General features: G+C 52.3%; 1 protein-coding gene across 1 annotated transcript in view; it reads left to right on the top strand.

Moving 5' to 3' along the window:
- The first annotated feature begins 729 nt into the window (after nucleotides 1-729).
- Nucleotides 730-12,600, top strand: part of FAM20C (family with sequence similarity 20, member C) — a 74,760-nt gene continuing 62,889 nt past the window's right edge. The window contains exons 1-2 of the mRNA XM_006859889.1: nucleotides 730-1,325; nucleotides 3,019-3,197. Of these exons, the coding sequence (XP_006859951.1) occupies nucleotides 730-1,325; nucleotides 3,019-3,197 (775 nt within the window). The remainder of the gene's footprint in view (nucleotides 1,326-3,018; nucleotides 3,198-12,600) is intronic.

Here is a 12,600-nt window from a genome sequence, read left to right as displayed (position 1 = left end):
GGGCGCACCGAGGGGCTAGGGCGTGTGGGAGCCGCTGCTCCAGAAAGCGGCCGTTGCACCTGCCCGTCCTGCCGCGCCCACCTTAGTTCTTCGTCCCCAGTGCTCTATTCCCGCGACTTCGCGCCCTGGTTTCTCCTCCCAGTCCCCGCCTCTCGGCCGAGCGTGACAGCGCCGAGCCCTGCCCCAAAGCTGTCCGGAGGAGCCGCCTCGCTCAGCCCGCCCGGAGCCCACGGCGGGGACCGCGCCGGGATCGGATCGCACCTAGCCTCAGCCACCACCCAGGCCCGCCGCACCCTAGACTGGGATGGGCAGACGCGTTGGATCCCCGCGCCCCTGATGAGCTCGGCCGCGGCCCCGGAGCTCCACGCCGGCCACTGCGTGCGCCCGGGCATCCCCCGGCTGCGCCCCAGGGCCCCCGGTCCGCCGCGTCCCGCGCCACCTCCTGCACCCCGAGCTCTACGGACCAGGGACGCGGGGCCTGGCCGCTGAGGGCGCGGCCATCAGGAGAAGCCAGGAGGGTCAGTCGTCAGGATGGACCGGCGGGCTGGGGCTCGGGTGGCGGGCTCCTTCTGTGGGGTCCAGGCCCGGGCGCCGCGCCGCGGCTGGTAGCTGTCCCAGCGCCGCATGGACCTTGACCCGCGAGGCGGCGCCGCGTCCTAGTGGAGACAAGGCTAGAGGGGCTGGCGGCGCTCCTGAGGGAGCCCGACCCCAGGTCGCTAGTCCGCGGCCATGAAGATGATTCTGGTGCGCAGGTTCCGCGTGCTCATCCTGATGGTGTTCCTAGTGGCCTGCGCTCTGCACATCGTGCTGGATCTGCTACCCAAACTGGAGCGACGCGGCGCGCGCCCTCCGGGAGAGTCCGGCTGCTCGTGCGCGCAGCCCGTGGCCGAGGCGGTGGCGCCTGGCTGGGCCCAGGCGCGGGGCCACCCCGTGGAGCCCCCAGCCGCTGCCGCCGAGCCTGGCTGGCCCAACAAGCACACGCTGCGCATCCTCCAGGACTTCAGCTCCGACCCTTCTTCCAACCTCACGTCCCACTCTCTGGAGAAGCTGCCGCCCGCGGCTGAGCCGGCTGAGGGCGCCTGGCGAGGGCAGGACCCTGGCTCCGCACAGCCCCGCGACCCCGCGCACCGGCCGCTGCTCCGAGACCATGGTCCGCGGAGGTCGGCGCCGCCTCCGGGCCCCGGCGGGGATGGTTCTTTCTTGGTCAGACTGTTTGAACATCCCCTCTACCGGGTGGCCGTCCCTCCACTAACAGGGGACGACGTCCTGTTTAATGTCAATAGTGACATCCGGTTCAACCCCAAGGCAGTCGAGAACCCCGACTGGTGAGTGGGGGACTCACCTGTTACCGAGGGGATGCAGGTTAGGTGGGTGCAGGTAGACCTGACCCGTAAGGGAACCGTGTGCCCTTTGGGGAAAAAAAAAAAAAAAGAGATCAGCAGGGGTGCCTGACTCCCAGGAAATGTCCTTGCACTCAGGTGTGCAAACAGTCCCAGGGGCTCAGACATCCTCCAGAGGGCATAAGCCACGGTGGAAGAGACCGGTGAACAGGTTTGTGGGACTGCAGGCTAGGACTCGGGTCCTGCCTTTGTCTCCAGACTGGATCCCTAGGGGGCTGCTGAGTGGTGGGGCGCTTTTCTAGACATTGGCAGGGGTGGACAGAGACTGGGAACCTCCAGGGTGTGTGTGTGTGAGAGAGAGAGGGAGAGAATTCCAGAGCTTCATTTTCAAAGAAACGACCCTGCCCTGAAGACCCTGGTCACTAGCCTGGGAAGTGGGTTAGGCAGGAATGAATGAGTCAGGAGTGAGTGAGGGAAACAAAGGGGTCTCCCTCTTAGCAGGCTGGGAGCTGTGCAGATGCCAAGCTTATTACAAGGCAGGGCAGGGAAGTGGTCCCCCAGAGCATCTTTTTAAACCATCCAGCTTCAACCTTTACCTCTGTTGTGTTGTTGTTAAGTGCCATCGAGTCGGGTCCGACGCATAGCGACCCTGTACAGGGTTTCCGAGGGTGTAAATCTTTACGGGAGTAGAAAGCCTCATCTTTCTCCCGCGGAGCGGCTGGTAGTTTCGAACCGCTGAGCTTACGGTTCGCAGCTCGATTCGTAACCACTACGCTACCAGAGCTCCTCTAAAAAGCAGATGCAGCAATCTGAGTGGTGAAATATTAACTACCAGGAGGCCAGAATAAACAACAACCTGCAAAAGGTTACCCAAGCAACTGGGCTGGGGGTGGAGTGGAGAGGGGCAACTTACCAAAAGCTCTTCAGAGAATCCCCTCTCCCCAAGCCGTAATGGCAGCATTGGGTGGCTTGAGCTTTGTGTGCTGCGCGGGCCTGAGGAAACACTCCGAAACTGGAGACTCAAAGCAGTGACCAGCTGCAGTCCTCCCAGTGGCCAGCAGCCACAGCCTCTGAGGCACCTGGACACTTCTTGGGTCCACTGCAGGACAGAGCTGCCAGGTGAATTAAAGCTAAGACAAATCCAGTCTCCCTCCAGCCAGCAGACAGACAAGAGGGTCTGCCTTCTGCCAGATTGACCCTTGACCTCAGGGATGTATGCACAGGCAAGTGAGTGGAGACTTGAAGCCTGCTGTTTCCATCCAGGGTTGTTCTAGTTAGAATCAAATTCAGCCTCTGACATCATTCTAACCCTGTTTTGTGGCACAAAGGGCTAGGGAAGGTTCCTGAAGGCCTGGGCTGGTGCTGCTGGATCAGATGGGCCTGGCTGGCATTGGTGCTCAGGGCTAGTCTAGCCTTAGTTGTAGTTTGTCTGGGGCGTCTGCGGAGGGTAAGTAGGAATCATGGCCTCAGGGTGTGTTATTAACAGGTAGAACAAGCACCCTCGAAGGAAGGCACAAACACCCAGCTCATCTTTGATCTGCAAGTGTCTGAACCCAAACTTGAAGCCTCAGCATCCGACTAGCCCCGTTGACCCTTCATCCTCACTCTGTCCTGTCCTTTTTATGGACTTTGGCTCATGTGCAGATGTGTTTTTCCTTATCACCTTTGCTTCCTACAGGCCGCAGGAGGGTAACGAAGGTGCAGAATTCCTACCTACGGGGGGCACGGCTGTGGACGCATACCCCAATTGGCTGAAATTCCACATTGGCATCAACCGTTATGAGCTCTACTCCAGACACAACCCTGCCATCGAGGCATTATTGCACGACCTGGGCTCTCAGAAGATAACCAGTGTGGGTAGGTGCTCTTTGCGTGTACCTGTGGTCTGTAGGGGTGGACTCAGTTGCTCAGGGTGGCTCAGCCTTCAAGGGGAGCGGGGAGTCCTTACTCATGGTCATACCATCCCCTCCAGATGGCTTGAGCTCAGCCTTGAGCAACCAGGAGCTGCTAGGCTGGGAGGAGGAACCAGATGGAGACTCGTAACTCTGGCTGGGCGACTCCCCTGAAGTTGGTGGTGCTGGAGAGACAGACACAGAGAGAGTCACAGAGAAACACAGATAAAGACACAGAGAGACAGAGACAAAGAGACACACACAGATCCAGGGAGACACAGACAGAGAAACAGAGACTGACAGAAGCAGAGAGGCAAACAGAGAGACAGCAAGATAGAAAAACAGAGAAAGACACAAAGAGAGATAAACAGAGAGACAGAGACAGACAGAGACCCACACAGAGAAATACAGGGGTTCAGAGGGGCAGAGGGAGACAGAGAAACAAACAGATGGACACACACAGATAGGTAGACAGAAAGATAGCCAAATAGATAGATAAAGGCAGATAGAGAGAAACAGAGATCGACAGGTAGAGAGATAGAGAAACAGGAACTGAGAGGGGCACACAAACAATGAGACAGAAAGGCAAACAGAGACAGAGTGAGAGACAGAGAAAGAAGAGAGAGATGGCAGCTCAACCCTGCCCCCTGCGGCATTGTGCTGACTCCTAGACTCCCTAGGAGGGCACTGACTAGGCACAGGGAAAGGAATAAGGTGATCTCATGGTTTTATGTTCTGGATGAGCCCCCCTGCCTCTGGTGGGAGAAGGCTGTCTGTTGGACGGGGAATGTGTAAGGTTTGGAGCTTGAAGGCACAGTGACTACCTACCTGCTGAGCCGGACCACTGATTCAGGGGAATGTCAGCAGCTGATATGTGGGCAGTCTTCTTTGAAGGTCCCCATCAGTCCCCAGAAGTGGGACCAGGGGACAGGTCATCTATGAGGGTACCTGTTAATCCTCAGAGATGGGATTGGTCTGTGGGTGGTCATCTTTGAGGGTCTCTGTTAGTCCCTGGAGATGGGGCTGGTCATCTTTGAGGGTCTCTGTTAGTCCCTGGAGATGGAACTGGGGGGTCTGGTCATCTTTGAAAGTCCCTGTTAGCAGCGAGAGATGGGATATGGGTCTCATCATCTTTGAGGGTCCCCATTAGTTTCCGGAGATGGAATTTAGGAGCTAGTCACTTTGAAGGTCCTTGTTAGGCCTCGAGATGGGGCTTGGGGGCTGGTTGTCTTTGAGGGTCCCTGCTAGTCCCTGAAGATGCTCTCTGGACTTTGATCCACAGCTGAGTTGTTGTTGTTGTTGGTGGCGGCGGTGGTCTTGACTCATGTACAAATTCTAGAGAGAAGTTGACCTCCACTGGGGAGAGGGTCGAGGAGAACCTTCTCAAACAGATGGCATCCAGCCTGGGTCTGGAATGCAGATTTTTTTCTGTCACAGAGGACAGGGCAGCGAGGCAGGTGTGGGTATCTCTCTGCCTCAGTTTACCTGTCTGCCAGGTGGGGATCAGGAGGATGTAGTAAAATGGTAGAAGTGTGAAAACTTGTCAGATCCCTACCCGCAGCACTGTCCCATGAGGGGTCACTCCCTGCTTGGCCTTGTGGCTCACAGCCCAGCTGGCCCTGAGCTGTGTGGTCGAGCATTAGACTGGCCATTTCACCCTGTTCCCTCACCAAGACAGGACCATGGATTCCAAGTGCCCACTGCTGTGCCCTCAGTCTGGGTGCGAATTCCAACCCCATGGAAACTTTGGGCAGATCCATGGCCCTATAGAGCCCTTGTCTCCTCCCCAGGATGTAGGAGGGGGTCATGGTGTGGAGTCCACAACCGGACAGCAAACCTGGATTTGGCCAAAACTTGTGGGCAGCAAGACCGACTTGGCTGGCTGAAAGTTGGCTTCCTCCTTCGAGCAGGCGCTCAAATCTCTCTGCAGACACGGGGGGTAGGATGGGATCTTTAGGATCCCACTCGGGGTGCCCATAGACGCAGGGTGTGCACCCCACAGGGAGTGCACTGAGCACCATCTGTGCTGTGTACCGTCCAGTCGGTTCCAACGCATAACGACCCTGCGTAGGGCTTCCAAGGCAGTAATCTTTACCAGAACATCATTCATGGAACATCATCTGGACTTCCCCAAAGCCCAAACATGTCCCCCTAAAATCCAAGGAAGGGGCTTGTGCCTCTAACTGATGTCACAGCATTCTTGTAAAGTTTCAGGTGTTGGAGAAGTGGGCATGAGATAGAGCCTGGGCAAATGAGGGTGGGATACCCTACACCTGGCCTGTGAGCGGTGCTATAGGTCAGGCAGCACGTGCTCTTGGGGAACACACCTTTTTCTCAGAGAACAGGACCTTATCTCGCTGGAGTGGCCAGGCCCAGGTGCTTAGAGGTGCTCTGGGAGGCATAGCTGTCCATGTCCATGGGTGGAGTACCTCTTCTCCACCCCTACACCTACCCAAGGCCATGCTTTTTTCAGATTCTTTCTGGGTGTGGGACCTGAGTGGGGATTTGGGGTGGAGGCCAAGCTGCCTGGACTGAGCAGCTTCACTGGGTAAATCTGTGTCCCTAGACTTGAGGAGTCTGCTTCTTGGAGACCCTGCCCCTTTAACCCAGAGCTGGGTGAACAGTGGCAAGGGAGATCCTTCTAAGAGGCACGTGGGAACCCAGGGCAGACAGCCCCCGGCCAGGAGCCCCCAAAATCTCTAGGGATTGTGGGTCCAATGATGGCCTCCTTTTGGGTGTGAGTGAGATAAAAAGAAACACTTAAAGTCATGGTGACCCGCAGCAGTAATGTTCAAAAGAAGAGCTAGTGTTTTGGGAGCTGGGGACATAGCCAAGAGCCAGCCGGACCTCACAATCAAGTTGACAATAGGAATCCTGGCCAGGTGAGCACTCTGCTCTGCTTCACCTCCCAGGTGCTCATTTCAAGCATGAACCCAGAAATACTGCTGAATCGGGGAAGAATTCCTGTAGTTCTCCAGCTCTACTCAGTCTTCCCGGTCATAGCCACTCGATCAAATTCCTGCTGTTCTGTGTGACACTCAGCACAGCTGTTTGGGGCAGTGGCGGTTTATTTATAGCTGGGCTGGCTGCCTGGTTACGGCCGGGTCCTTATCCCTTTCTAGTCCACCTGAGTTTATGTGTGCAGCTCTGCGGCTGAGTCTCCATCACACACAATTGTAGGTACAGCATGCTGAACTCCGCCCTTGGAATTGCTTGAAAGGAGAAAGAATCAATGTGTGTGAGGGTCCAGGGCTGCCTTTGGCCTGAATTGGATCTTAAGGACTCAGCATGGTCTGAGCTGGAGGATGAACAAAGGGAATCACTCCGCAGGACAAAAGTTCAGATACTAATGGATCTACTGGGGGGACACTTGAGCGGAATCCAGCACTAATTGGCTCAAGGCCTGGAGGAACAAAGCAGCTGCCCACAAAAGGAGTCACTCAGGGGGTGTGACCTCCCCTCCCCTCCCCCCCCAACACACACACACTGGACATGGGCTACTCCAGCTAATTAGTTAGAGGCCGGATTCTTAAGGAACCAGGAAGTTCACAACATCTTCCACCACGTTACCACCTACTATGGGCAAGGTCTCTGGATGCTGGAGGGACTGAAGGTTGTTGGGCAGAAGAACAGACACCATGAAGGCTGTGGAGGATTGTGGTGGTAACTTCACTCTTTCAGCATCTCAGTTCAGACCCTCGGGCACTGGACAGTCCCTCTCTCACTGAAGTCTTCCTCTGAGGGTTCACCTACGTGAACCTGGTTTTCATTGTGCCTTTGGCTGAAGCTACCTCCAACTAAATGTAACTTTAAAAAAATCAAAGTATGGAAAAACATCCATGTGGGCTGGAGTCCATCACTAGGATGTTCCAGAAGGTGCTGCGGATAGCTGGCTGGCGTGTGGGCTCTGGAGGTCAGGCCAGCTCTTGGTGCTCACCATGCCCTCCTGTCCATCCCCGGGCTCCTGGGAGCCTGTCTAAGTATCCTGGGGCAGCTGTAATGGAGGACCACAAATGGGTGGTAACAGAAACGTGTTATCTCTCAGTTCTGGAAGCCAGGAATCCAAATCAAGGTGTTGGCAGCATCAAGCTCCCTCTGAAGGCTCCAGGGAGGAACCTTGCTGGTCTCTCTCAGCTTCTGGGGACCCCAGGTCTTTCTGGGCTTGTGGAAGACCACTCCACTCCCTGCTTCTGTCTTCACGTGGCTGTCTTCCCTCTGTCTGTCTGTGTCTCCTATAAGGGCACCACTCAGATAGGATTAGGTGCTGATGACACCCTTAAAGACCCTGTTTCCAAACAAGGCATGTTCGCAGGCACCGGGTTTAGGACTCAACATGCAGGCAGATCTTGTCTAAATGCCCTACTCAGATCTTGTGGTTGAAGGTTTGTGGTAGCGCTGCATCGAGCAAGTCTGTCGGCACTGTTTTCCCAATAGTGTGAGCTTAGTTAGGGTTGCTGGTCATGTTTTGGTCATTCTCGTGCTATTTCTATCTTTTTTATATTTCATACTTCGTAGACTACTGAAACATCTGGGAAATCCTGGGAAATGAGAGAAATCATTTGACTCACTTGATTGCGGTCTTTGCTTTATTGCACTGGTCTGGAACCGAACCGACAGCATCCCTTTGTAGGGCACAGTTCAACCCACAGGCATACTCCCGATGGAGAGCCATGTTGACCCTCCCTATATGTGTGAGAAGTTCTGTGTCTGGGCTCCTAGGGTCTGAAACACCAGGGAAGGAGGGTGCCTGGGGTGGGCTGGGGAGGAGAAGGTGGCCTGAGCCCTCCTGGGGTCCTGTTTTACAAGTTGGACTCAACTCAGTGGCGGTGATGGGGTGACTGAGGCTGGGCGTATCTGTGTCAGGGACCCCACAATGACCGCCTACCGGATACTATTGCCAATACTTGTCTTTGAGTCAGCACCAACTCACGGCCACCCCATGTGCAACACAACGCCCGGTCCTGCTTGAGTCCACTGTACATTTGCAGTGCCTTCCAGCCTAGGGGCTCATCTCCCAGCACCATTATACTGTTCAGTGTTCTGGTGTGATCCATAAGGTTTTCATTGGTTGATAATTTTTTGTTTTTCTTGCAAAGTGTTTCAACATAAATTTGTTATTTTTTAAAATAAAAATCCCCTTGAAGTTATACAACAACAGTATTTTCCGTAAGTCCAGTTCACATCTATCAGTATATTTACTAATTTACTTTTTGAAACTTTGAATGATCTCATGTCATTATTACCCATTTACAAGTTGCTTCCAGTCACCTGGTTTTGTCTGCCTGTTGCCAGTGGGTTTTTTCTGTTTCTGTTTCTTTTTCCTAATTTTTTTTGTTGCTGTTGAGAATATACATAGCACAGCATATACTAATGCAATAGTTTCTGCACGCACAGTTTAATCATACTGATTACATTCTTCAAATTAGGCAGCCATTTTCACCTCTGATTTTGAGTTGTTCCTCCCTCATTAACATAAACTCACTGGCCCCTGAGGTTCCTAGCTGTTCTCTCAAGTTGCTTTTGTCAATTTGATCCCAAATTAAAAAGAATAATACTCAAGGCAGACATTTTTGGGCTAGTTAAGCTAATACATTATTTGACTTTTTAAGATGGCTTTTGTTGTTAAGCGTCATGGAGTCAGTCATGACTCATAGTGACCCTGCATAGGGTTTCCAAGGAGTGATTAGTGGGTTTGAACTGCCAACCTTGCAGCTAGCAGTCCAGTGCCTATCCTACATTGCCATACGAGGAGATATTTTTTATTTAAGGTTTAAAAATTATTGCAAGGCAATCGTTTCAGGGGTTCACCCACCTTACATAGCTCCAGAAAGTCTATGAGACTTAGAGGGTCTGGTCTGTATTTTCCTCATTTTGATTAAGATTCTTCTATAGAGTTTTATGATCAGAATGTTCAGTCTTGGTAGCCAGATGCCATGCAGTTCTGACCTTGTGAGAAAGGACGCTATTACTCTAGGGCCCCAGAGTCCACAGCCTTCTGTTTCTGACTCTCGTTCCTCTGTTACACCAGGCGAATAGAGACAGCTCTGATGTAAGACAAGACACTACGCAACAAACTCGGAGGTAGAACAGAGACACTAAACGTGATATTAAGCCATGAGACCATGACCTTCAACATCCAAATCAAGGAACCAGATCCCGGGAGGTGTTTGGTTGTACGTAGCAGCCTCAGCAGCTTCTCTTTAATTGTTTCTCATCATTGTAAACAGGTCTCATATCGCACAGCTATTTCCAGTTCAACTTTTTACAGAGGAACAACTGATTGACAGTAATGATAACAATCGTCTGTGTGATCCTACCCTTAATCCATCCAGTTTTTCCCTCACTGCAGAGCGTCTTCATTGGCTTGACTTTTAGAAGTAGATTTCCAGCTTCTTCTTCCTAGTCTCTTTTAGTCTGGAAGCTCTGCTGAAACTTATCCACCATGGGTGACCCTCCTAGTATTTTAAATTCCAGGGACATTGTTTCCAGCATCACAGCAACACGCAAGCCACCACAGTGCTTCAGCTGGACAGACAGACGAGTGGTGGTAAAGGCATTCATTCTGTCTTTGTGAGTCAGGAGGCGGCACATGGGAGCATAGGTTGGGGTTCTCTAGAAACAGGTAGGCCAGCCACGTAGGGCAGAGTGACAACTGTCCTTGGTGATTCCAGGGCTCCGCACTTGTCTTGCCCTGGCAACCCCAGAGCCAAGCCCTGTGTTTGCACAGCTATTGATGGGGGAGCTCAGGGCCCCCCTCAGGGGGTATGATGCACCCCCTTTTTCCTACTGGGCTTCCCTGGACTTTGTGTCAGCAGGCCCCCTCTTCTAATAGCTTCCAGGGGGTACTTAAGCCACCCCTGAACTTACCCACACACAGAGCAAGACTGGCTTAAAGCCATTCCTATTTCAATAACTATATGGTTCTTCTATAGGCTAAGCACTGGACTGCTAACTGAAAGGTTCGTGGTTCAAACCCACCAGTCGCTTTGCAGGGGAAAGATGAAGTTGTCTGCTCCCATGAAGATTTACCATCTCAGAAACCCTGTATAGGAAGTCCTGATGTGGCACTGTAGGGTAAGCCCTGGACCATAAAGTCAGTTTGAACCGCAAGGTCGGTGGTTCAAACCCATTGAAATCCTACACCAGGTCGCAATGAGTCAGAACCAACTTGAAGGCACTTCAAAACAATGAGTCAGAATGGACCCGATGGCGGGAGTTTGGGTTTTTTCCCCTTCTCTTATGTCACAACTCAGTATTCCTGAGAACCCTCAGCTGTCCTGGAGGCCTTGGAGTGTGCCTATGGACAAACACTCCTGTAAGTGTGCTGTGTCCTGGGAAGGGAGTATGGGGCCCAGCACCATCTTCTCACGCTTTGGACTGTGATGTTGTGAGGGAGCCTATGGGAGGCTCACCCAGAGCTGTGGGCAGGAGGTGGGTGGAAGGGAAGAGTGTGCACAGAGGCGTGGAGTCTTTAGTGGTGTGTGTGTAGGTGAGGCAGCAGGTGGGAGTGGATAGAAGGATCGAGAATGGGTGGAGGAAGGAGGCTGAGAGAGCTGTCAGACAGGAGGCTCAGGAAGCTGGTCCTAGGTGACGAACTAGACACTTTAACCCAGTATAGGTGCTACTCCCTCATTTAGGTATCCATGCTGGCTCTCCATCCTGGGCCCCTCCTCTTCATTCATTTCTGCTCCATGACCATTCACTCCCAGCAATGGGCCAGGACCTGGGTCTCACTCCAAAGGAACTGCCAAGTTCTATCCAGCTCTCTGAGACTGAGTTTGTGCTCTGGCTCTGGCTCCTATGGCCCAGATCTTGACTGCGTCTCCAAGCCCATTTCTGCAAAGTGTGGGCAGAGGGTTTTGAGGGGGCCGCTAATCCAATGGGCCTACTGATCACCTTAAGCATTTATGCTTTAAAAATGATTTCAGGGCAGTAGTTTCAAGGGTTCATCCATTCTCCATGACTCCAGAAGGTCTAGAGTCCATGAGAGTTTGAAGAAATTCTGTTCTGCATTGTCTACCTTTTGATCAGAATTCTTCCATGGAATCTTTGATTAAAATGTTCAACATTTTAATCACCCACTTCTTCTGGTCTCATGGCAAAGGCAGGTCTTTATGCATGGAGGCAGTTAGCCACACATTTCATCTCCTTGAGTGAGGCCATGTGTAACCTTAAAGAGGAGCCCTCAGTATCTACTACATCTCACCATAGTACATCTATGGTGGGACTAGGCTGGGAGGCAGCTGGTGCTCAGTACAGTCATCATGAGGCAGGTTCCCTGGCATTGTGAGTTGCTGGGAGCTTTAACAACCTTCCATGCTAATTGTGCATTTGCTCTGTGGGGAGAGCTGGTGGCTGGTGACAGAGGAGACTCGGTGTCAGGAGACAGCAGCCCAGACGGGAGTTGCTTCCAGAACAAGAATGATTAGACTGACCAGATTTGCATAATATTTTGCTATTTAAAAAAGTCAGGATTACAAGCTCTGGAAGGAACAATTAATCCAGGGACCCTGATTATTACATGCAAATGGGGACATTCAATAGGCCTTCAATGAGCCAACGATTTTTCACAATCATTTCTGTTTTCATACTATTGAAAATATGATAAATGCACATTATAGAATTTCAGGCAGTGCAGATAAGGAGAAATTAGGAAGCTGAAATCACCAACAATTCTACTCTTGACGAAGCACTGCGGAGGCTTGGGGCTGCGCCGGGATCACAATCCTGCTCTTGTGGACACAGGTCCTTAATAAGAAAAGGCCCATGGAAGATACATGTTTTATAATCTGCTGTTAATGTTGGTTGTTCAGTAATTAAAGCACTCGGCTGCTGACTTGAAAGGTCATCAGTTCAAATCCACCAACCACCCCAAGGGAGAAAGATGTGTCACTCTGCTTCCATAAAGATGACATCCTCCGAGACCCTGGGGGTCAGTTCTCTTGTGTCTACAGGGTCACTATGAGTCGGGATCAATTTGACAACAGTGGTTGGGTTTGGGCATGGTCCATTAAGGATCCATGGTGGTGCAGGGATTAAGCACTCACAACTAACTGAAGTTCTGGTGTGGTGCTGTAGGATGTGCACTGGACTGCTAACCATAAGGTTGGTGGTTCAAACCCACCAGCTGCTCCTTGGAAACCCTATACTGAATTGTTAGGAGTCAGAACTAACTCCACAGCACTGAACAACAACTTGACACTCACGGAAAGATCAGCAGTTAGAAACTGTCAGCCACTCCACGGGAGAAAGTTGAGGCAATCTGCTCCAGTAAAGAGGATGGCCTTGGAAACCCCGTGGGCAGCTCTGCTCTGTCCTCAGGGGTCGCTATGAGTCAGAATTGATTAATGACAGAGGGTTTGGTTTGG

Source organism: Chrysochloris asiatica, unplaced genomic scaffold (assembly GCF_000296735.1).
Source record: "Chrysochloris asiatica unplaced genomic scaffold, ChrAsi1.0 scaffold00034, whole genome shotgun sequence".
NCBI lineage: Eukaryota > Metazoa > Chordata > Mammalia > Afrosoricida > Chrysochloridae > Chrysochloris > Chrysochloris asiatica.
This window is presented reverse-complemented; position numbering and strand designations above follow the sequence as displayed.